At 38.8% G+C, this 22,481-nt stretch overlaps 1 protein-coding gene across 1 annotated transcript; it reads left to right on the top strand.

Moving 5' to 3' along the window:
* The first annotated feature begins 1,282 nt into the window (after window positions 1-1,282).
* On the top strand, window positions 1,283-17,588 carry LOC135706931 (uncharacterized). Its single transcript, XM_065228616.1, has 4 exons — window positions 1,283-1,339; window positions 16,521-16,678; window positions 17,021-17,033; window positions 17,145-17,588. Exons 1-4 carry the CDS (start codon window positions 1,283-1,285, stop codon window positions 17,586-17,588), a joined length of 672 nt encoding a protein of 223 aa, XP_065084688.1.
* The last annotated feature ends 4,893 nt before the right edge of the window (window positions 17,589-22,481 follow it).

Below are 22,481 nucleotides of genomic sequence, written 5' to 3'. Positions count from 1 at the left end.
GGTCACTACTCGGAAGATGGGCTGCATCGCTATCAGGAACAGCGTCACTGACAGGACAGAGCCCTGCGGAACTCCATTTTCCAACGGATACTGGCGAGACATATGCCCCCCAACGCAGATCGTTCGCTCCGAGAGGAAGCTTTTCATCATGTTCAGCATCCGACCACGTATTCTCCATGACCTCAGAGTGCGGATTATGCCGCACCGCCAGGTGGTGTCGTAAGCCTTCGACAGGTCCAGGGATGCTATCAGACAGTGCTCGTCTGTGCTTGGAAGCGTTCTCTCGAGCTCGGAAAAGTACGTGTCGGTGCCTCGCCCGGCACGGAAAGCGTGCTGTCGTTTATCGAGTCGCCCGCTCGGCTCTAGCTCGGTGAACAGTCGTCGATTTATGATGCGTTCAAGCAGCTTCGCCATGCAGCTGGTGAGCGAGATTGGACGGAACGCAGCGGATCCGGTATCGAGGCAGTTTGGCTTCGGAATGGGCACCACGATTGCATTTCGCCAGCTGGTGGCAAACTCTCCACTACGCCAGATCCGGTTGAGCAGCTCTAGCAGTGTCATCTTCACGGACAAAGGTAGACGTCGAAGCATTGGGTACCCTATCATGTCGGGTCCTGTCGAGGCAGCTCGTCCTTTCTCGAGAGCTCACAGAAGTTCGCTTAGGGTAATGTCGCCGTTGTACACGTCGTCCGTGGACTCCCTTTCAGCTGCTGCCTTAGTCTTCTGAAAAGAAGTAGGGTAACTGGAGGTCGCAGATCTATCACTGTAAAAACTGGCTAGCGCTTCCGCAGTTTCTTCGGGGTCATCGGTGAAGCCATCCGATCGCTTGAGTGCGATCGTACGTTGTTGTCGGCTGCCACGTAGCGTGTTCACCGTTCGCCACAGTTCGGTTGTCGTGCTGCTTGGTGCAATTTTGGCCACGAAGTTTTCCCACGATCGTTCTTTTGCTTCCTTTATCGCCTTCCGTGCTACAGCTCTAGTTTCCTGAAACCTCGCCAATGCAGTGGGTTGATCAGGATCCGATGTCTGCAGCCGCCGCAGAGATCGAAGACACTTTCGTCGATGTCAAATCGCCGCCTTCGCTTCAAGGCACCACTTACCGCTTTAGGCCCCATACGGCCGCTGGTTTGCGGTATGACACGAGTTGCTGCTGCAATTATCTTCTCCGTGAAACTGTCTACGTCCCATTAAACATCTGGCCAGATGGTTTCTGCGGTGATACATTCATATAACGACCAATCAGCGCGATCGTACAATCATTTCCACCGCGTCGTTCGTGAGGATGACCACCCAGGAATATAAACTGTTTTCGGGAAATGGTCACTATTGTGCGTGTCCGGTAGGGTTCGCCACGTGAATCTGCGAGCCACACTCTTGGAGCAGAAGGTCAAATCGATTGCTGAGGTGTTGCCTGTGGAATTTTTTTAGTAATAGTGTTAGCATCTCATAAGTATTGGTAATGGCGAACGTTATAGTTTATTTCGCAGTGCTGTGATAAATATTCAATTAATTAAGTGTGAAATTGTGCTTGTGCCGCGGTAGAATTGATCCTACGCGTGCCCCGTAGTGATAATTTATTGCTTAAGTAGGAGAACGGTTACTGTTGCCGCTGGTTCTCGTTCAATTTTTGTGTTTTCCCTTCGCCCGGCAAGCTATTTGGTACCCTTTTAGTAAGCTACGGCATTGTAAATTTTTGCTTTCGTTCGTTTTTACTTGTGTCTCTGTAGTGTTGCATGTAAAGTTTATGTGTATAGGTGATATATATGGCTGAGTGTGCAATATGTAATTTGGGGATTTTGGTAAGTGATTTGCCGGTTATCTGTGTGGGTAAGTGTGCTCGTGTATTTCATTGCAAGTGCACTACACTCACGCGGACTCAGGCAAAACTTATCACAGATAATGCAAATGTTCTATTCAAGTGTAGTAATTGTCTGTCAGATCAGAGTTGTGACGAGCAGAATGTATCGGTTTCGGATACCAAAATGCTGGGGGAAGCAATGAAGCAATTGTCTTCTGTTGCTGACTCTATCACTGGTATACGAAACAACGTTGCTGCTCAGATAGACAACGCGTTGAGAATTGGCATGGAAAAAATGCAACAAAATATGAACGATTCTTTAAGTTGCTTTGAAAAATTAATTAGTGAGAAATGGAATACGATGACTAGTTCATGTTTTGAAATTAGTACGGAAAAAAATTTAGCTGCAACGAATGGTGCATCTAGGACGGTTCATTCTGAATCGGACCGAAATCCCAGACGCAAAAAACGTAAATTTCAAAATAGTGACAACGATTCGACTGATGATGTTTTTCAAGAAAATGCGAGTTTTGCGGATGTTGTAAAAAGATCTAGTCATGCAAGTAAAAGTAAAAATATTAGTAACAGTAATAGTAACATTAACAGTAACAGTAACATTAACAGTAACAGTAACAAACAGAATAATCGTAAGACTCGTCCGGTCATTGTGATCAAACCAAAAGAGTCCAAACAAGCTTGCGAAGATACTCGTAAGTTTTTGAAAACTCAGTTGGATCCAAAAACACACAAAATCAGTAATTTTAGGAATGGTAAAGATGGCTCTATTATTGTTGAGTGTGCAACAGGAGCTAATCTTAATGATGTAAAAACTGGTATTGAAAGCAATCTGGGTGAACAATATAGTGCTGTTGTTCCCACTTCGGTGCCAAGATTAAAAATAGTGGGCATGAGCGATCAGTTTTCCTCCGATGTCTTCATTGACTACTTAAAAAGTCAAAATGAAGACATCGCTATAAATGATGTTAAAGTAGTGAACATGTTTGAAAATCCACGCTTCACTTATAACAAGTTTAGTGTTGTAATTGAAGTCGATGTCGAAACTTATAAATGTTTGTTATGTGCGAAAAAAGTAAATGTAGGGTTTGATCGGTGCTCGATAGTTCCCGCGATTAATGTGTTGAGATGCTTCAAATGTGGAGAATTTGGACACAAGAGCATGGATTGCAAAAATTGTGATAGATGCTCTAGGTGCAGCCAACAACACAAAACGTCGGAGTGTACGTCAACTGTATTGAAATGTATTAATTGTTTGAAAACGAATAAAGAACGAAAAATGAACTTGGACGTCAACCATGCCGCATTTAGCTCGTAATGTTTGCTTTATAAAAGACTTTTTGATCAGAAGAAAAGCAGCTTGCGTTTCAATAAATAGCAGCCAAGTTCCAGGAATGTGAATCAATTCGATTTTTTATACTTGAATATTGCGGGGTTGTCAACAAACTACGTAGCATTACGTCAGATTGTTGAGGAAAAACGTCCTCTTTTAGTTTTCTTATCTGAAACTCATATTGTAGAAACTGAAGCTTTTGATCAGTATAGTATTCCGGGATATATTGTTGCTGCTTGTTTATCACATTCTAGACACACTGGCGGTGTTGCTATTTATGTCAAAGAATCAGTTCAATTCAACCTTCGTACCAACGAAGTTATTGATGGCAACTGGTTCTTGGGCATTACAGTTGTACGTGGCATGAAGATGGGTAATTATGGTGTTTTGTATCATTCTCCCAGTTCTAGTGACCAGCGTTTTGTTGAAGTTTTAGAGAACTGGTTTGAGACATTCCTTGATTCTAGTAAATTAAATATATTGGCTGGTGATTTTAATATTAATTGGCGTGATAACCATAATTCGAATCATTTGAAGCGTTTAGCTGAGTTTTTTAATTTAAAGCAAACGGTAAATGAGTATACGCGTATTTCCAGGCACAGTAGAACTTTAATTGACCACGTTTATTCCAATTTTGATTCCATTTGTTCAGTTACGGATACTGATTTGAAAATAACCGATCATGAGACCTTAGTGATTAATGTCTTAGACCATGTTAACGATAACGATAATTTTGTAAAATTGAACTGCTGGAGGAAATATTCGAAGCAAGCTGTTTCGAATCTTGTTGAGAGAAGCCTGGATTTTCCATTCGCGGCCGGTAACTTAGATGAATCTACAGCTGTTCTTAATAACGCTTTGAAAACGTGTACCAATCAACTAGTTGAGCAAAAGTTTGTTTCTTTGAAAAACTCGAACAGCTGGTACAATTTGGATCTTTTGCGTCTTAAACGGAAAAGGGACAAATTGTACAAAAAGTTTTGTAGATCTAATAATGACAATCATTGGACTAGGTACACAATCGCGCGTAATAAGTATTCACAATCGATAAAGAAAACTCGTTGTGAATATGTTCAAAGGAAGATTGATCAGCATCAAAACAACAGCAAAGAGTTATGGAAAATTTTGAAATCTTTATTAAAACCTAGTAATTGCAAACCGCGGTCCATAACTTTTAATGGCACATTAGAACAGTCAAAACAAGTAATTGCAGCTAAGTTTAATGATTATTTCGTAGATAGCGTTTCATTGATTAATCAATCTATTGAATTGGTCGATGAACCTGACGAAATAAAACAGCCAGTTAATAGTAGTTGTAGATTTGAAGTTTTTCACCCAATCACATTAGATGAACTTAGAGTTATTTGTTTTTCATTAGGAAAATCGGCTGGAGTAGAAAATGTTAATGCTAGAGTTATTCAAGATTGCTTTCATGTCATTGGCCACATCTTGCTGGACCTTATTAATGAATCATTACAAACTGGACATGTGCCACAAATTTGGAAGGAATCCTTAGTGGTCCCTATTCAAAAAGTTGCTGGAACGATTAAAGCCGAAGAGTTTCGTCCCATCAACATGTTGCACACATTAGAGAAAATTTTAGAACTTGTTGTTAAAGGTCAGCTGTTGGAGTATTTAAATAGTAATAGTTTGTTGATACCAGAACAATCGGGATATCGGGAAGGTCATTCTTGTGAAACCGCGTTGAATTTGGTATTAGCGAAGTGGAAAAATAACTTGGAGTGTAAAAATACGATTGTTGCTGTTTTTTTGGATCTTAAACGCGCTTTTGAAACAATTTCTAGGCCCTTATTGTTAAGATCAATCAAGCGCTTTGGAATTACGAGTACTGCATATAAATGGTTTGAAAGCTATTTGTCTGACAGAACTCAACGGACTGTTTTTAATGATTCTGTTTCCAGTCCCGTGGGGAATAATCTTGGAGTGCCCCAGGGAAGTGTATTAGGGCCCCTGTTATTTATTATGTATATTAATGACTTGCAACGTGTTTTACGATTTTGCGACATTAATCTTTTTGCAGATGATACTGTGTTATTCATTGCAGCTAAGGATTTAGATGATGCCGTTTTACACTTGAATGAAGATTTGCGTTCTCTAAGTAGATGGTTGAAGTATAAGCAGTTAAAATTGAATACAAGTAAAACTAAATTTATGGTAATTTCGCGGAATCGAGTAAATGAGAACGTCTCTGTTGTAATTGATGATGAGACTATTGATCGCGTTCGGGAGATTAAATATCTTGGCGTGATTATTGATGACACACTTAAGTTCAACTCTCACATTGACAATGTCATCAAGAAAATTGCCAAGAAGTATGGAATTCTATGTCGACTGAAAAACGATTTAACTATTGCCAGTAAAATACAGCTATACAAATCAATCATCTCTCCTCATCTTGACTTTTGCCCTTCCATTTTATTTCTGGCCAATGCAACACAAATATCGAGATTACAGCGCTTGCAGAATAAAATAATGCGTTTGATTTTGAGATGTAATAGATTCACTTCCTCAACTTTGATGTTAGACGCCTTACAATGGTTGTCGGTGAAGCAAAGAATTGTATATTTGACTATGGTGTTCATTTTTAAAGTAGTTAACGGTTTGCTGCCTCGATATTTGTGTGATCGAATTGAAAGAGGAAGTGACTTTCATAGATATAATACTAGAAACGCGGTTGAAATAAGAACACCACATTTCTTGACTTGTGCTTCACAAAATTCATTATATTATAAAGGAATAAATGTTTTCAATTCGATGCCTAGACATATCAAACGTTTAGCAACACTTACAGAATTTAAAAGACACTGCATTTCACACGTTAAAACTGTCTTTTGAACAGTTATCCCGTGATTTTTTTTATGAATTGACAAATTATGTATCTTGACGAAGTTATCTCTAACGGATTATTTTATATGGATAGCTGTCATAACGACTTTTTAATAATTATTGTAGCACTGCAAAAACTATTTCTGTTCGCCACGAGGGTGATGATGGATTTTTAATATTTGATTTTATAGTAGATTAATTAAAACAAAAAGTAGTCTACAAAGGTTTGAGCCTCGCGCGCGTATTACGGATATAGAGGACTGAATTTAACATTTGATAAAAAAAATGCAATTTTGAAGCTTATTTGAAAGATACCTTGAGTTAGTAGTAAGTTTTCTGGCAAATGTTAGGGGTTCGTGAGCATTCCTGACATTGCTGAAAATTATGATAGCATCAGATTGCGGGGTTACTAGTGTAATAGGATGCTTTGTTGATTGTTCATTAACTCTTGATTGCTTGTAATACTTATGAATATTTTAGGTGGACAAAAAGGCGAACTAAGAGGTGGACGCCTGAGCTTTTCCACATTTATATCGCTGTGAAGCAACTGTAAACTTTAGAAGGAATCTATATCTGTAACTGAAACCAGTTCGATTTTGTTTGCCAACCTGGTTAAAATGTCATATTCAATTATCTTAAAGATAAATCGTCCAGCTCAAACCTTTGTAGGGGTAAGAGGTGGGACCATCATCATCATTTAAAATGACAGTGAAGCCACCCTCTTTCGAGTGGTGGAGGTTTCGGCAATACCGATTTTTTTTATATTAAGGTTTTTCTAATAATGACACCGTGTACTATAATTAAAACAGTACTAGTACTTTGAATGCGTATAGAATCCAAAGACGAATATGATTGCACATATTTGCCATTTATGTATATTTTATAAAAAATATACCAATAACTGAGTTTGTACCAACGATGAGCTTGTACCGATTATTGAGGTCAAGAGAGTTCTGGAGTGAATTCCAAGCATTCTGAATTCTAAAAATTATTTCAAGGGAATTGAGGAAAACTTCAAGAAAATTTAGAAATTAATCATGGAAAAGATGCGAATTCTCATGAAAATTGTTAAGAATTTGATGAGATAGGGTAAATGACGGTTTCGGCAATACCTCATTCTATTATCGTCAGTGGAGTAAACAACATCCTTGAGAGCTCAATTTTAGAATGTTGATACATTGTGTTTCAGAGCATCTATTGGCCAAATTTGAGTACTCTAGGACTTTGTTTACTCCCTGACGATAATAGGCTAAGGTATTGCCGAAGCTGGCATTAACCCTATGTTAAGTGAATTAATAAAATCCTAGCTAAGTGATCCGAAGGGATTCTGCAACTTTGTTGGTAATTATGATAATTCTATTTTTATATACTCACATGACCAGTTCCAACACAAACAAAATAAAAAAGTAGAAGGTTCTGTGCCTAGGGGCACGAACTTTTTCTGGTGTCGTTTTAATCGTTTGGGGCGGCTAACGTGTAGCTGAAAAATAGTGATTATTGATACCTGTTATTTTAATAGTTTGTTTGTAACATTAAATCCTGAACGATGATATTACTACTTATCTGTATCATTAAGTAAAAGTCTATGGTAAGAGAAGTAGGCGATGAATACTATTATTTTAACTCCTTCTGTATGTGAATAAGTGGCCCTGAAAAGGGCCGTTTGTTTATTGGTTGTTTTCCCTAAAAAGGGCCTTTAGTTTTTCAAATGGTGGCCCTGAAAAGGATCGTTAGTTGTTTTTTCCTGGAGGATACGGAACGAATAGGTACTGATTGATGTTGCCTTTTGGCGCTATTAGTTGATATTGCCGTTGTGTTTGCTTTATTGGATGGAGAACTAACACGAAATGCATAAACTTGCTTCCAAATGACGTTTTCGTTAAGGTTTAGAGCTGGATGATTGACGCAAGTTCATTCTCTGACGGTGACTTAATGACCCAAAGCTGATAGTCAATATCCGAACACTGCTATTGGCACCGATTGATGATTCTTTGCTGTTATTTCTCTCCATGGTTCAAAAATATTTCAAATACGTGAACCTGTTTTACCCACCATCTAGAGATCTTAAAATAAATTCTATAGCGCAGAAATATAGTGGCCCCGAAAAAGGCCATTTGGGATCCAAGAGATTTACATGCTCGTACGTTCGGGATGGCGTTCTTTCACCATTGCATAGCGGTTGAAATATTGCAGGTGATCAATGTTGTAGTCAGCTTAACGGAACGACTCTGAGGCTACTCAGAGAGCCTCCGATGTCCGCGTCCTTTATGGTCCTACCAAATTTGTAGTGACCATCTCCGTCACAAATGAAACTGCCATTTTGGATCGAAGCGAATAAACTGGTGTACTTGAGTATCTCCAGAGACAGCGTGCTCAGTTGACTTTCCTGGCAGCAGCATTACACAGGTGATCATTGTAGTCAACCTCAGTTGTGTAACGTTTGAAGGATGTCGTTGTCGTTGGTAATACTTCTCATTCCGATGTCCGCGTCCACTTTCTGGGTCTTTCAAATTAGTTGTGACGACTGTCCCCACAGCTAATGGAATTGCAACTGATCACGTTCACTACTACTACTAAAATGTTTGTTTATTTACTTATTGTCTTGTCTGAGTCTGCGGCTGTGGAATAGTTCTAGCGACGTTTATCACTACCTTAAGCCCCACATTGCCGAAAGCATATCCAGGCAATAGTGTGTTATAATGCAATTCTTCTTTACCCAACTATTGTTTTGCTTCTCTCGTCAAGATCAACGTGGTCATCTCAGAGAGAATTAGTACGGTGGTGTTGCGTGTTGTACCATCATCAGCATTGTTGACGGTTACTCACACCTTCAGTTATTAGGGTAGTATGGTGCAAACGCTTCGTTTAAGCAAAATTGTCAATTGCTAATTCAGGAAAAAGTAATTGAGTGTGGTTCATTACAATGTTTTCTACGCAGATCGAGTGACACTGTTCGAAGTCGCGAAATCGCTCATGAAAATGGAGCTCACTGTTTGCTGTTTTTTGTGAGCTGATATTTGTGCTCTTGAAATGTCGAGATGATATGTAGTATCATCAATCAAAAATAAGGTTTTCCCCACATGACTCACCTCATCCAAATAAAGATCATTTTCAAGGATAAAGGTAAGGGAAGGTCCATTAATTATGTCACGCAATGTTGGCCCATATTCAACCCCCTCCCTCCTTTGTCACATTTTTATATGGACCCTAATTGTTTTTTGTAAGGTTCGTCACAGTTTCCAAAACCCCCCTCCCCCTTAAAGTGTGACATAATTAATGGACGATCCCTAAGTCAAACATACGAAGTAGGATTGACAGATCTAAGATAATGTTATTATGAAGATTTCGTTTTTATGACTTTCTCAGTCTAGGAAGGATTTTCTATTACAATGTCGGAGGAATGGTGTTTTTCCCGCGCACATCATCAACAAATTGAAGTGCGTATACCCGCTGCTCGAAGACAACAGCCCCTACATTCTGCATCTAGAAAGAATCATAGGTCGATTCAAGAAATCATTACTCAACATCGAGATTAAGCATACGTTCCACAAGATCAAGACGTCCAAACAAGCAATGTTTCTGGCACAACGAAACATCGAGACCAATTCCAATCCGACTCTTATGTCCGAGTTTGTTAATACACAACTCACAGCTTACACGTCTCACAAAGCTCAAATGGAACGTACTACACGCAACAAGCTTGATCACCTTCTTGCCAGGTCTCAATCGCAAAACGATGCCACCCCAATTTTCAACAAAAAAGCGAAACTGAATGCCACCGATGTAGATTTGCCAAGCGAAATGGAAACTTTACTCAGTTTAGGTCCGAAATTCGCACTCCCAATACAGATAATCGGACAAAACACTGTTTATAACCTCATTGCGGACGTGGAATCCATAGTACGGGCTAACCCGGATAGGAGTGTACAGGAGAAAAACAGGTGTCTGATCGGTACATGCATCCAGAATTACTTTTCACGACCGCAGGCTCACGCACAAAAAACACCACTAATCCAGTTCTGTACCAGTGCGGTCTCCATAACAAAAAAGTTCTTGGCCGAACATCCAGAATTGTGTGTCCTCGAGTCTGACAAGGGAAAGAGAACGGTGGTAATGCAACGCCAGGACTATGATACAAAAATGATGGAACTGCTAGATAATTCAACGTACAAAGTGCTGCAAAGGGATCCAACCAACACCCTTCAACAGACAACCAACAACATGGCTAAGCGTTTAGCCGATCTGAAGCTGATCGTCCAATATACCTGCCGGACACTCCAAACACAAACATCTACCTGCCAGTGGATTTATGGATAACCTAAGGCCCATAAATCAAACCTTCCGTTGCGCCCTGTTGTCCCCAACATAACTGCTCCAACATACCAGCTCTCCAAGTTCGTAGCAGGAATACTACAAAGCTCTTTCAAAAGCGCATACAATATCAAGGATAGTTTCACGTTTGCAACGTACATCAACTCTGTTACACAACCACCTGATCATGTACTCGTATCTTTCGATGTTGTATCGCTTTTTACCAATATTCCGAAAGATTTGGTCATACGCAGCATCATGTTCAGATGGACAGACATCAAAGAAGGAACAAATATCAACCTGTAAATGATTTTCAATTCAAAAACAAATACTACCAGCAGATGTTTGGAACCGCTAAGGGTAGTCCACTATCTCTCTTTCTTGCAGATTATGTAATGGAGGACCTACTGGATGTGGTCATCGAAAAGTTAAATTTTCCCATACCAGTGCTAAAAAAGTATGTAGACGATTTGTTCCTCGCTCTACCCAAATCGGAGGTACAAAACATCCTTATGCCCTTCAGCCAGTACAACGCACACCTACAATTCACAATCGAAATGGAAAACAATGGAGCTCTACCCTTCTTGGACACCCTAGTTTTTCGCAACAATGACCAAACCATGAACACAGAGTGGTATTCAAAACCCATCGCCTTCGGACGCTAGCTGAATTATCACTCTTTCCACCCAACGACCATGAAGATAAACCTCGCAAACAACTTCATAAAACGCGTCCAACGGCTGAGCACTAAAACAACAAGAAACCAACAGAAACAAATAATTTTCCAACAGATCTGACAGAATAATTACCCCTGATCGTTGATAAACTGGCTAGTTAACCAAACCCGTAATACAACTCAGGAAAAACCTTCGCAGCACTCAACATCATCGATACCGCTAACACAAGAAAATTTACCGACAGCATCCAATATCCAAGATCCAACGCCTACGCAATCAACACCACCAACAACATCACACTATCACACCAATAGTTCACCTTCAGTCCAGCTTTCCACGGCCCATGAACGAGACGAAAACAACAACCAAATTTCAGTCCGCATCGTGCTCTCTTGCCGTGCGGATCTATTTGCTTTTTGCTGAAGGAAGTGTTACTACTACCCAAAACATCTTTCTGAAAAATAGTTAGAACGACTTGTTGTATTGATGTATTATAAGTGATGCATAAAACATCCCATGTTTTATATGAGGTTTAAAGATGTTTTGTTCATACTTCCTTGAATTCAACATTTTCCAAAATAGTTTTCTTTTGCTTTTAACTTCAAATGTTATTTAAACGTAAATCTTACTGTTTTAATACCACTATAAAACTTGTCGTATGCAAAATCAATCTTAGTTGAATTTATAAAGCTCTGGAAGAGATTCTGCACCGTTGCATGCCATTGCGCCGGACTGTCACTTCACGCAGTCATTGACAGTTTCTTATGAGGTTTTCGGAGGTTTGTTATAAAGAAAGTTGAAAACACTCTTTTATGACATCTCATAAATTAATGCAACTAAAAAGATGCAGGATGTGTTATAAGTAGTTGAAAATACATTTAAATAACACTCTGGCAATTAAATGTACGCATTGCTGCTTACAAAACATCTTTATGACGGATCGAAGCAGGCGTGTTGCACAAAAATATAATTTTCATGCCATTGGCAAGAACATGATAGATACTTATTATTAAACTTTTATCAAGCGGAGTTGGTCTAGTTAGGAAGAAATAAGTCTTTCACGCCAAGGACCTGTGTTCGAATCCCATGCTCATTTTTTTTTAATTTTTTGCCATTGGTTTTTATGATGTTTCGAAAACATGTTATAAGACCAGTATTTAGTTTTATAAGCTCCGCTTCTTGCGCTTTTAAGGTTGTATAAATTTATTAAATGATGTAAATTAAAGTATTATTGATTCTATACGTAAGTCATTGAAAAGTATTTTCAACTTCATTATGACAAGCCGTGTTGCTTGAGTACCTAAAGCTACAACAAATTTGAAAAGCACTTTTCAGTGCTAAACCTGTAAAAATGTTCTACCTTGTTCAACTCTTATTCCTCTTCGATCCATGTTTGTACCCTACCCGAGGTAATCCTTCTTGGATATTGATTTGGAAAATTCCTCTTCGATCCTTCAGATTCTTATAGTAATCTACTTGGAAGTCAGGGGCAAACTCTTGACCCCCCTTCTGATGAAATTAATTTGAGTAATCAATTTGATTTTCTCACGGATGATGAGAATGATCCATCATCCAAGAAAAAATCTAGTAAACTTTCCCGGCTTAATACCAAGAAGGAAAAGATTCCCCCTATTGTAATAACCACTTCCAATTTCCATGCTTTGAATTTCGTGAAAGTTAAGTTTTCACTACAAATTGGACGTCGGGGTGAATGCCGTGTATTGGCTGAAACCGTGGACGGATTTAAATGTCTTCTCAAGTATCTTACTGAGAAGAAGCACAATTTGTTAACTTACGACACCAAAACTGAACGTGTGTTCAAGGTTGTCATGAAAGGACTGCCCAGTGGTGAATCCCTGGATCAGATCAAAGATGAACTGGCAAAATTACTTGGAGTTGTGCCACTCCAAGTAATCAAAATGAAAATGAAATCCCGTCCTGGCGATTCGCGCAACGGGATTTCTAATGATTTTTATTTAGTTCACTTCAAGTCTAGTGAACTAAACAACCTTAAGGCCTTAGAAAAAGCTAGCCTTATGCTCCATGTCCGAGTGAAGTGGGAACACTTCAGGAAGACTGGAGGAAATTTCCAAAACCTCACTCAGTGCCGTAAGTGCCAGGGATGGGGTCACGGAATTAAACATTGCTACATGCCAGCTAAATGCATGAATTGTGGTGATTCCTCTCACGCAAAGGACGACTGTCCTGTGAAGGAAGATCCTAAGAAATTTAAATGTTCAAATTGTGGTGAAAACCACAAATCCAATTTTTGGGAATGTAAGACTCGCAAAGCTCTAAGACTCGTTCTAAGCGACAGGTAGGAAACTCTCCACGTTTCCGACCAGGTACAAATTCCTCTGCTGTTAACAACGGTCAGCGAGGAACAAATTCTACATTCGTATCCGTAGGTACAAATATCACCCCTGCTTCAAATTTTTCATCTGTACCTACTCCCCTCGCTGCTAACAATGTTCAGCGAGTAAATGGAGCTACCTATGCTGCTATTGCAGCGGGTAGAAATCAAAATACTAACCAACGTTCTAACGGAAATTTTGACAATTTTGACTTAGGAAGCATTACTGCCCCTAAAAGGGAATTTTTACAGAAATCATTAATTGACATGATTTCTGATATGCTCAAATCTAACTCCATGTTTGATGCTATTCAAACTGGAGTAAAATTTTGTCATGACTTTAAAATTCAGTAATGGATTTTAAAGCATTAAACATTTTAAATTGGAATGCTCGATCTCTTAAAGCTAATGAAGACGAGCTATTTAACTTTTTGCGAGTTCATAACGTGCATATTGCCGTTATAACTGAAACGTTCCTTAAACCTGACCATAAGGTTAAAAAGGACGCAAATTATTTGATTTATAGAAATGATCGTCTTGATGGACCCTGTGGTGGCGTTGCCATCATTATTCATAGACGAATCAAACATAAAATTCTTTCTTCATTTGAAACCAAAGTTTTTGAAACTTTGGGAGTTTATGTTGAAACAAAATTTGGACAAATTACGTTTATAGCTGCCTATTTGCCATTCCAATGCGTAGGCCAGCAAAAGAATTTTCTCAAAGGGTGACCTCCAGAAACTTACCCGTCTAAATTCTTCATTCTTGGTGATTTTAATGCAAAACACCGCTCATGGAATAATGCTCAAAGCAATTCCAATGGTAATATTCTGTTTGATGATTGTTCTGCAGGTTATTACACTATTTAATATCCAAACAACCCAACATGCTTTTCTTCTGCAAAAAATCCCTCAACTATTGATTTGGTCTTAACTGATTCATATCAACTTTGTAGCCAATTGGTTACCCATGCTGACTTCGGTTCTGATCACCTTCCAGTAACTTTTGAAATATCCCATGAAATAATTTGTAATCCCAACAGCTCTACTTTCAATTACCATAGAGCTGATTGGGAGCAGTATCGAACATTTATGGAATATAACTTCGATCCAAACATTCCTTTGCAAACCAAAGATGAAATTAATTATGCTCTTGAATCTCTGACTACTTCTATAGTTGAAGCAAGAGCTACCTCAATACCAAAATGCGAGGTTAAATTCGATTCAATTATAATAGACGATGATCTTCAGCTCTTGATCCGTCTTAAAAATGTCCGTAGGAGACAATATCAAAGAACACGCGATCCTGCCATGAAAGTTATCTGGCGGGATTTGCAAAAACAAATTAAAAAGCGATTCTCTGCCCTGAGGAACAAAACTTTTGAAAATAATGTTTCTAAATTAGACCCGAGTTCCAAACCCTTCTGGAAACTCACAAAAATTTTGAAAAAACCTCAAAAGCCAATTCCAACGCTTAAAGAAGGTGGTAAAATTTTGATCACAAATTTAGAAAAAGCTCAGAAACTTGCTTAGCAATTCGAGAGTTCCCATAATTTCAGTTTGGGTCTTACTAGTCCTATTGAGAATCAGGTTGCTCGGGATTTTCTGAATATTTTCTCTCGGAAAAATATTTTTGATGATTCCTGGATTGGACGAAGTAAGGTCTATAACTGAAAAGTTTCAAAATATGAAAGCTCCAGGTGATGATGGAATTTTTTATATCCTCATCAAAAAACTCCCAGAGAGTACCTTGTCTTTCTTGGTAAAATTATTTAACAGATGTTTCCATTTGGCATACTTTCCTGATAAATGGAAAAATGCAAAAGTTGTTCCAATTTTGAAGCCGGATAAAAATCCAGCTGAAACTTCTAGCTACCGTCCAATAAGTTTTCCTATAAGTAAACTTTTTGAAAAGATAATTTTCAATAGAATGATGCTTCACATCAATACGAACTCAATTTTTGCAGATGAGCAGTTTGGATTTCGCCATGGGCATTCAACTACTCATCAACTCTTAAGAGTTACCAATTTAATTCGTTCAAACAAATCTGAAGGCTTCTCAACTGGAGTTGCTCTTCTAGACATAGAAAAAGCATTCCACAGTGTTTGGCATGAAGGTTTGATTGCTAAATTAAAAAAAAAATAATTTTCCACTTTATATTATGAAATCAGTTCAAAATTATTTAACTGACAGAACTCTGCAGGTAAATTATCAAAATTCCAAATCTGAACGACTACCTGTTAGAGCAGGAGTTCCTCAGGGTAGCATTCTTGGGCTTATATTGTATAACATTTTCACTTCGGACCTCCTTGATTTGCCTCAGGGTTGCCACAAATCTTTGTTCGCTGATGACACAGGCATTTCCGCTAAAGGAAGAAGTCTTCGTGTGATTAGCAGCAGACTGCAGAAAAGTTTAGATATTTTCTCTTCTTATTTACCCAAAGCTTCCAAAAGTCAACTTATATTATTTCCATATAAGCCTAGAGCTTCCTTTTTGAAACCTAGAAGTGGTCACATAGTCACTATGAACGGAGTTCCAATTTCCTCGCCAAACCAAGTGAAATATCTTGGATTAATATTTAATTAACTTTTACAGGTCACATTGAGGGCATTCAAGCCAAATGTAACAAATATATAAAATGTTTGTATCCTCTTATAAACAGGAAATCCAAACTTTGCCTGACGAATAAACTTCTAATATTTAAACAAGTTTTTAGACCGGCCATGCTTTACGCTGTGCCAATATGGTCTTGTTGTTGCACTACCAGGAAAAAAAAAAACACTTCAAAGGATTCAGAACAAAGTTCTGAAAATGATTTTGAAGTTGCCTCCCTGGTTCAGTACTACCGAAGTACATAGAATTTCGAATGTTGAGACTTTAGAACAAATGTCCAACAAAATAATTAATAATTTCAGGCAAAAATCATTGCAATCCTCAATTGCAACGATTAATTCCCTTTATACTTAGATAAGATTTAGTTTTAGTTTTTAGTTTTAAGATATCAATTGTTATACTGACATGCAGGTTTAAAAAACCTGTTTAAAATACTGAATTGCCAAGACAGGAACAATGTAAAAACACTTAGCTATATATCATAACAATTAAGGCTGGTACGTTACTGCAGTAACTGGAGCACCTTGGTTAAAAATGAAATGTAATTTATTTTGAATTTGGAACTAATAAAGAGTTTAAAAAAAAAAAACAACCAAATTTCGGAACAATTTAAATACCGATCAATACCAAACATCCCAATCTTGACGTCAGCACTTGCCGCAATCCTAAAAACAGAATACCCTACAGTAAAAATAGCTCCAAGAATGATCAAAACAACCAAAACACTCCTGTCGGTAGCACAAAGATGAGCAACAGAAAGATGCCAACCGATGATGAGGTATGGTGCAGGTAAGTATCAACTTTCCTTTCTTTCCAGGTTGCGGATCCACTACTATTTATTACTAACTTTTCCTAATAATACATTCAGTTCATTTTTATTCATTCAAAAGTCTCTAGCAATCAATTCTTCACTTTGTTTACGTTTCACAACGATGACGATTCAGCAAGCAAGAGACCACACCATTGACGAATCGAGCTTTTTATATCCGAGGGGTGATCGGAAGTTCCTTTTCCACCATGTTTCCATTTCCGAAGGGCCGTTAACATCGTCTTCAACGATGGTCGAAGTCAGTCGACCAATCGATGTTCGAGGGGATCGGCGATGTTCACGTTGCAAGTTGACTTGTAGATGACTCTGCGATGATCTTTCGTGCCGAATAATTATGATGCACGAACAACTCCTACAACCGGCAAAGGACCCAATATTACCACAACAACAACACAACGTCATCTACAGCATTCCATGTAGGAATTGTGAAAAAGTTTATATTGGTATGACCACAAACCATTTAAAAAAACGATTAAGTGGACACAAATCCAATATAAACAAACTCGCAGAAATCCTTCAAACGACACAGCACATTCATGCAAAAACCGCAGTTATACAACACATAGCAGATCACCAGCACACGTTCAATCTTGAAGGTACAAAAATAATCGATCACCGAAGTTCTGCTTTATCGATGCTAGAAATGTGTCATATAAACTACACATCTAACACCGTTAATTACAGAACAGATGTTGCGGGGCTAAGCACAACGTACACTGGTATTCTCCATACCGTGAGAGCTAATCTCTCACGCAGCGAACGATTACGAAACAATACACACAGTCAAGTTGAACAAAGCACGAACGAGTAGACATAGATGAGCTTTATCTACTTTTATGTATGCTTTATCCCACCTACTTCTTCAAAATAACCGTTGTATAGTGTAGTGTCATATAGTGTCCAATGAAATTAATATTGAACTCAATGTAAGTCCAGTAAAATAAAATACCGCCAAATAGTACCTTAACAACATTTAAAATACAGGCACCATACAGGAAGCTCCTCCAAGCTAAACACGCTTATCGTGGCAACAGACAAAAAAAAATTGACGACAAACGGTAGACTGTGTATGTTCATGTTATATCAATGTTTAATGTTAGTAGTAGTCTCTATATGTTGTAATATCTTTCTAGTTTACCCTTGAAAAAGGCCACAATAAACGGCCGAAACGTCGGGCAATGCACAACTAACTGTTTGAATTACCCTAGACTGAGAAAGCCATAAAAACGAAATCTCCATACAACCAGTCGAACAACCAAATCAGTTATTATGAAGGATAAGTAAAACAAGTTCAGAAAACTTCTGGAATAAGCACACAGGATTATGTAAGCAATATCAATGAGTCTAGAACTTAAAAGGACGATCGAAATCAGCCCAAAGTTCTGTAAACTATCCCCCATTCGGTTCAGAAGCTGTCATCCATGGCCTTAAGCCACATAGAAAGTCTTTGAATCATCTCTCATAGGTAATTTTTTGCTGAATTTAATGTTAGATGACAATCAAAACCAAACCCCTTAGTAAGCTCTACGCCATCCTGGTTACGTTTTTGTCCCTCTTCTCCCCTCTTAACGTTCTCTGAAACCAGGAAATTAAAATCTAGGGCACTGAAATTGAAACGTTGATAAATGATGATGATGATGATGATGATGATGATGGTCCCACCTCTTTGATCTGGACGATTTATCTTTAAGATAATTAAATATAAGAATTTAACCAGGTAACAGTTACAGATATAAATTCCCTCTAGAGTTTACAGTTGCTTCACAGCGATATAAATGTGGAAAAGCTCAGGCGTCCACCTCTTAGTTCGCCTTTTTGTGCTGAACGTTTGATATGTCTAGGCATCGAATAGAAAACATTTATTCCTTTATAATATAATGAATTTTGTGAAGCACAAGTCAAGAAATGGGGTGTTCTTATTTCAACCGCGTTTCTAGTATTATATCTATGAAAGTCACTTCCTCTTTCAATACGATCACCCAAATATCGAGGCAGAAAACCGTTGACTACTTTAAAAATGAACACCATAGTCAAATATACAACTCTTAGCTTCACCGACAACAATTGTAGCCTCAAAGTTGAGGAAGTGAATCTATTACATCTCAAAATAAAACGCATTGTTTCATTCTGCAAGCGCTGTAATCTCGATATTTGTGTTTCATTCGCCAGAAATAAAATGGAAGGGCAAAAGTCTAGATGATGAGAGTTTTTCAGTCAACATAGAATTCCATACTTCTTGGCAATTTTCTTGGTGACATTGTCAATGTGAGAGTTGAACTTAAGTTTGTCATCAATAATCACGCCAAGATATTTAATCTCCCGAACGCGATCAAAAGTCTCATCATCTATTAAAACAGAGACGTTCTCATTTACTCGATTCCCCGAAATTACTATAAATTTAGTTAGTACTTGTATTCAATTTCAACTGCTTATACTTCAACCATCTACTTAGAAAACGCAAATCTTCATTCAAGTGTTAAAATGCATCATCTAAATCCTTATCCTTATCCTAATTATGTCCAACAATAGACACTGTACAATTGTTGATGCCGGGGCTTGGAACCGGAACTTACTTGGGGTGAAAGTTGGTAAATTCACACAAGATCCTTTGTGAGAAATAAAGAGCATGCAAGCTAAAAATCAAATGGAATTTAAGCTGAACAACAAGAAGCAGTACCAAATAATTATGTAAACATTTCCCAATGCTCGAGCAAAATGTGAAAAGGGCCAACACAACAAACATAGGCAAACTAACTATACCATCTGATATAGTAAACTTCCTCTACTAAATGCTGGTGTTCGTTTACCTGAATGAGTTTTATCCGCGAGAAGTCGACGTTTAAAGTCATTGTTTACATGTGTTACATAGACCCTTGTCACATGTTGCTTTAGAAGTTGGTGTTCTATTTTCTCGTATCTTCACAATTGAATGGCCCTCGTCGTTGTACGGGAAACGGCCCTCACCTGCCACCTCCATGCATTTATTAGCAATCTATCATTATTTTAACTACACTGGAGTCGCTTTTTACGCGGTTTTTTTTTACACGGTTTTTTTTTACGCGGTTTTTTTTTACGCGGATTTCGGAATTTACGCGGTTTTTTTTTACGCGGATTCCGGAATTTACGCGGTTTTTTTTTACGCGGATTTTGGTTTTTTTTACGCGGATTTCAGAATTTACGCGGTATATCGCTTTTTACGCGGTTTTTTCTTACACGGTCTTTTTTTACTCGGTTTTTTTTTACGCGGATTTCGGAATTTACGCGGTTTTTTTTTACGCGGATTCCGGAATTTACGCGGTTTTTTTTTACGCGGTTTTTTTTTACGCGGGACGTATCACCCGCGTAAAAAGCGACTCCAGTGTATTCGCATCCAGTTATAGAGCTGGTCATTTCTCATTTGATACACTCAAGGATCCAGTATTTGGGACCCAACATTTTCCCCCAGATGCAATCTTCTCTTCGTGTCTCAACTAATTTCATGCTGCACTTCCGGCTCTCAACTTCCATCCCTTCCACACCCATTTGGATCATTTTCATCCACCCTCTCTTCTCTTCCGTGGTGGCTAGTGCTTTGAACTAAAATGAGTTTTCATTTAAATTCAAATCAAGCCCCGCTCGGGTGAATTTTCTATCTTAATTTCAATTTTCTCCAAACCATCAAGCGACCACCTGCACACCGGGGTACGGCCACTGGTATCCAACTGGAATAAGAGAAAACGTCGAGATAAAAAAAACGACTCCAGGTATGCAAAAATATACGATCGCGCTCAGGTGAGTGTTTATGACATTCTAATTAAAGTCCCTTCTACCGATACGGCACGGCAGCGACGCCGTGGCGGTCAGGCTTACCTCTAGATGTTCATTTCCCAACCGCGGCACGACGACGATGACGGAATGATGCTTTTCTTTTTACCGGGAAAAAAGCTGATACTCATGACCTCGCTCGTACCGAAAATTAAAAAAAAAATATCAAACATTTTCCCCGCGCAGAAACAACCCAGGCCTGCGGTGAATTCGCAACATCATTCCCGGTGTTCGGCGCTGTAATCGCGATGCCATGCGAGCGGAAAATGACGAGTTGCACTTTTTGCCATCGCAGGCTGCCTATCATCTTGATTTCGTCATAGTCGTCAGGTGAAAGTCATTTCCTCCGGAGCGAGCAGTCAGTGGCGCTCTAAAGGGCTCTTCTCGCTACACCGTGCAGGGGATGGATGTTGGCATGAAAGAGGCAACTAGACCTAAAGCCATCCAGTGCACTGTGTAGTGAGAGGAGTCCTAAAGTCAGCGGCTTTCCATTTTAATTTTCGGGAATGTCGTAAACGAAACGTTGGCAAAATGGCTGGAGATGAAGGACGGAAGGAACACTACGTCCTCCTACCCCATACCCATCGAAATATTATAGGACTTCAATGCACTCGGGTGAACAGCTTTGAATGCGACTTGGCCTGGCGACGTCGGTGTCAGTCCTGACTCGGGAAGCGGAGTGATGTGCCACGGAAATTGTACAGAACGACGTCGATGAGGGTAGCAATCGCTCGCAATCACTCGAAATTGCCATCAACCGTCGCCAGCTTTGACGAGTAGATTTCTTTTGAAACTGGTGATTGAGCAAATTTGATAACCGTCCATTTTATAAACGGAAGTGATGACTGGTTGCATTTGATGAGTGATGAAAATTCATTCCGACGTGAGAAGCATGATGTTAGGAAAAATATTTTCATTTGTAAAGTATCACTTGACCAACCAATATTGTCACGAAATTTAGTATAGAAAGATGACGAGCTTGGGCTTCAGATAGCCTAGGCAGCAGCCAATAGGCCCTAGCGGTCCAACAATTTTCCTGTCATGCATGGAACTTCCCTGTGGGGTCTTATATTTACAGAAATTTTCAGAACATTCCAGGATCGGAACTTCTTGAAAATTCCTGACATTAATTAATGGAAGTGCTCTGAAAATTCCTGATCTTCCACGAAATACTTGAAAGATCCCTGAAAATAATGAAACTGGTTATAAATCTTCGAACTTCCCTATAGTTCTAATGACGCAATTTTGCTGAAGTTTCCGGAAGTTCTCATAGTTTCTAGGAGCTTCTGTAAAGTTCCTGTCATTTCCTTATAATCAATTGGACTGCCCTGAGGTTCGCGAAGCCATCCTGAAGTTCTTGGTACTGCCGTAAAACAAAAGTAACTATTGTAAAATTTTTCTAACATTGCTGAAAATTTCTGAACTTTTGTGAAAATCCCAAAATATGTCTAAAGTTTTCCAATTCCTGGAACTTCTTAAAGTTTTTAAAAATGTTGCTGACGTTTATGGTGCTGTCCAGAGTTCACAGATCTTTTAGTAAAACGTATAACGTTGTTTTTCCTTTTAATTCTACTACTATTGTGTCACTTTCACTATCACTTTAAAAAAAAACTACGATAACTACTTGCAAACGGTTACGAATACGATCTGGAGGGATGTATACAGTACCAAGGAATAACTAGTGATCAGCAAGTTTGATTTTCACCAAGATTTGCTCGGCACCAGTCCATTGGAGGTCTTCAATCGAGCAGGTTTCGAGTCCGGCACGGACATCAATTAGAACGCCACGGCCAGATGCCTTCCTGCTTTTCGTGGAGCTTCTATCGTCCCGGAAAATCTCATAGTTTGAGCCTAATATTTGGCTGAAGGGAGAATTGTCATTTAGCCAGGTTGCTTAGAG

The sequence above is a fragment of the Ochlerotatus camptorhynchus genome, unplaced genomic scaffold, assembly GCF_037179485.1.
Source record: "Ochlerotatus camptorhynchus isolate MF236.1 unplaced genomic scaffold, CSIRO-AGI_Acam_v1.1 ptg000296l, whole genome shotgun sequence".
Lineage (NCBI taxonomy): Eukaryota > Metazoa > Arthropoda > Insecta > Diptera > Culicidae > Ochlerotatus > Ochlerotatus camptorhynchus.
The sequence above is the reverse complement of the archived record's forward strand: the minus strand, read 5'-3'. Positions and strand labels throughout refer to the sequence as shown.

What these genes read in the sequence shown, in the direction of transcription:
- LOC135706931 (XM_065228616.1), top strand. Translation starts at nt 1,283, where the DNA reads ATGACCACCCAGGAATATAAACTGTTTTCGGGAAATGGTCACTATTGT. An exon ending in GTCACTATTGTGCGTGTCCG is followed by an intron (nt 1,340 to 16,520) that starts GTAGGGTTCGCC and finishes GAACTAATAAAG; the next exon opens with AGTTTAAAAAAAAAAAACAA.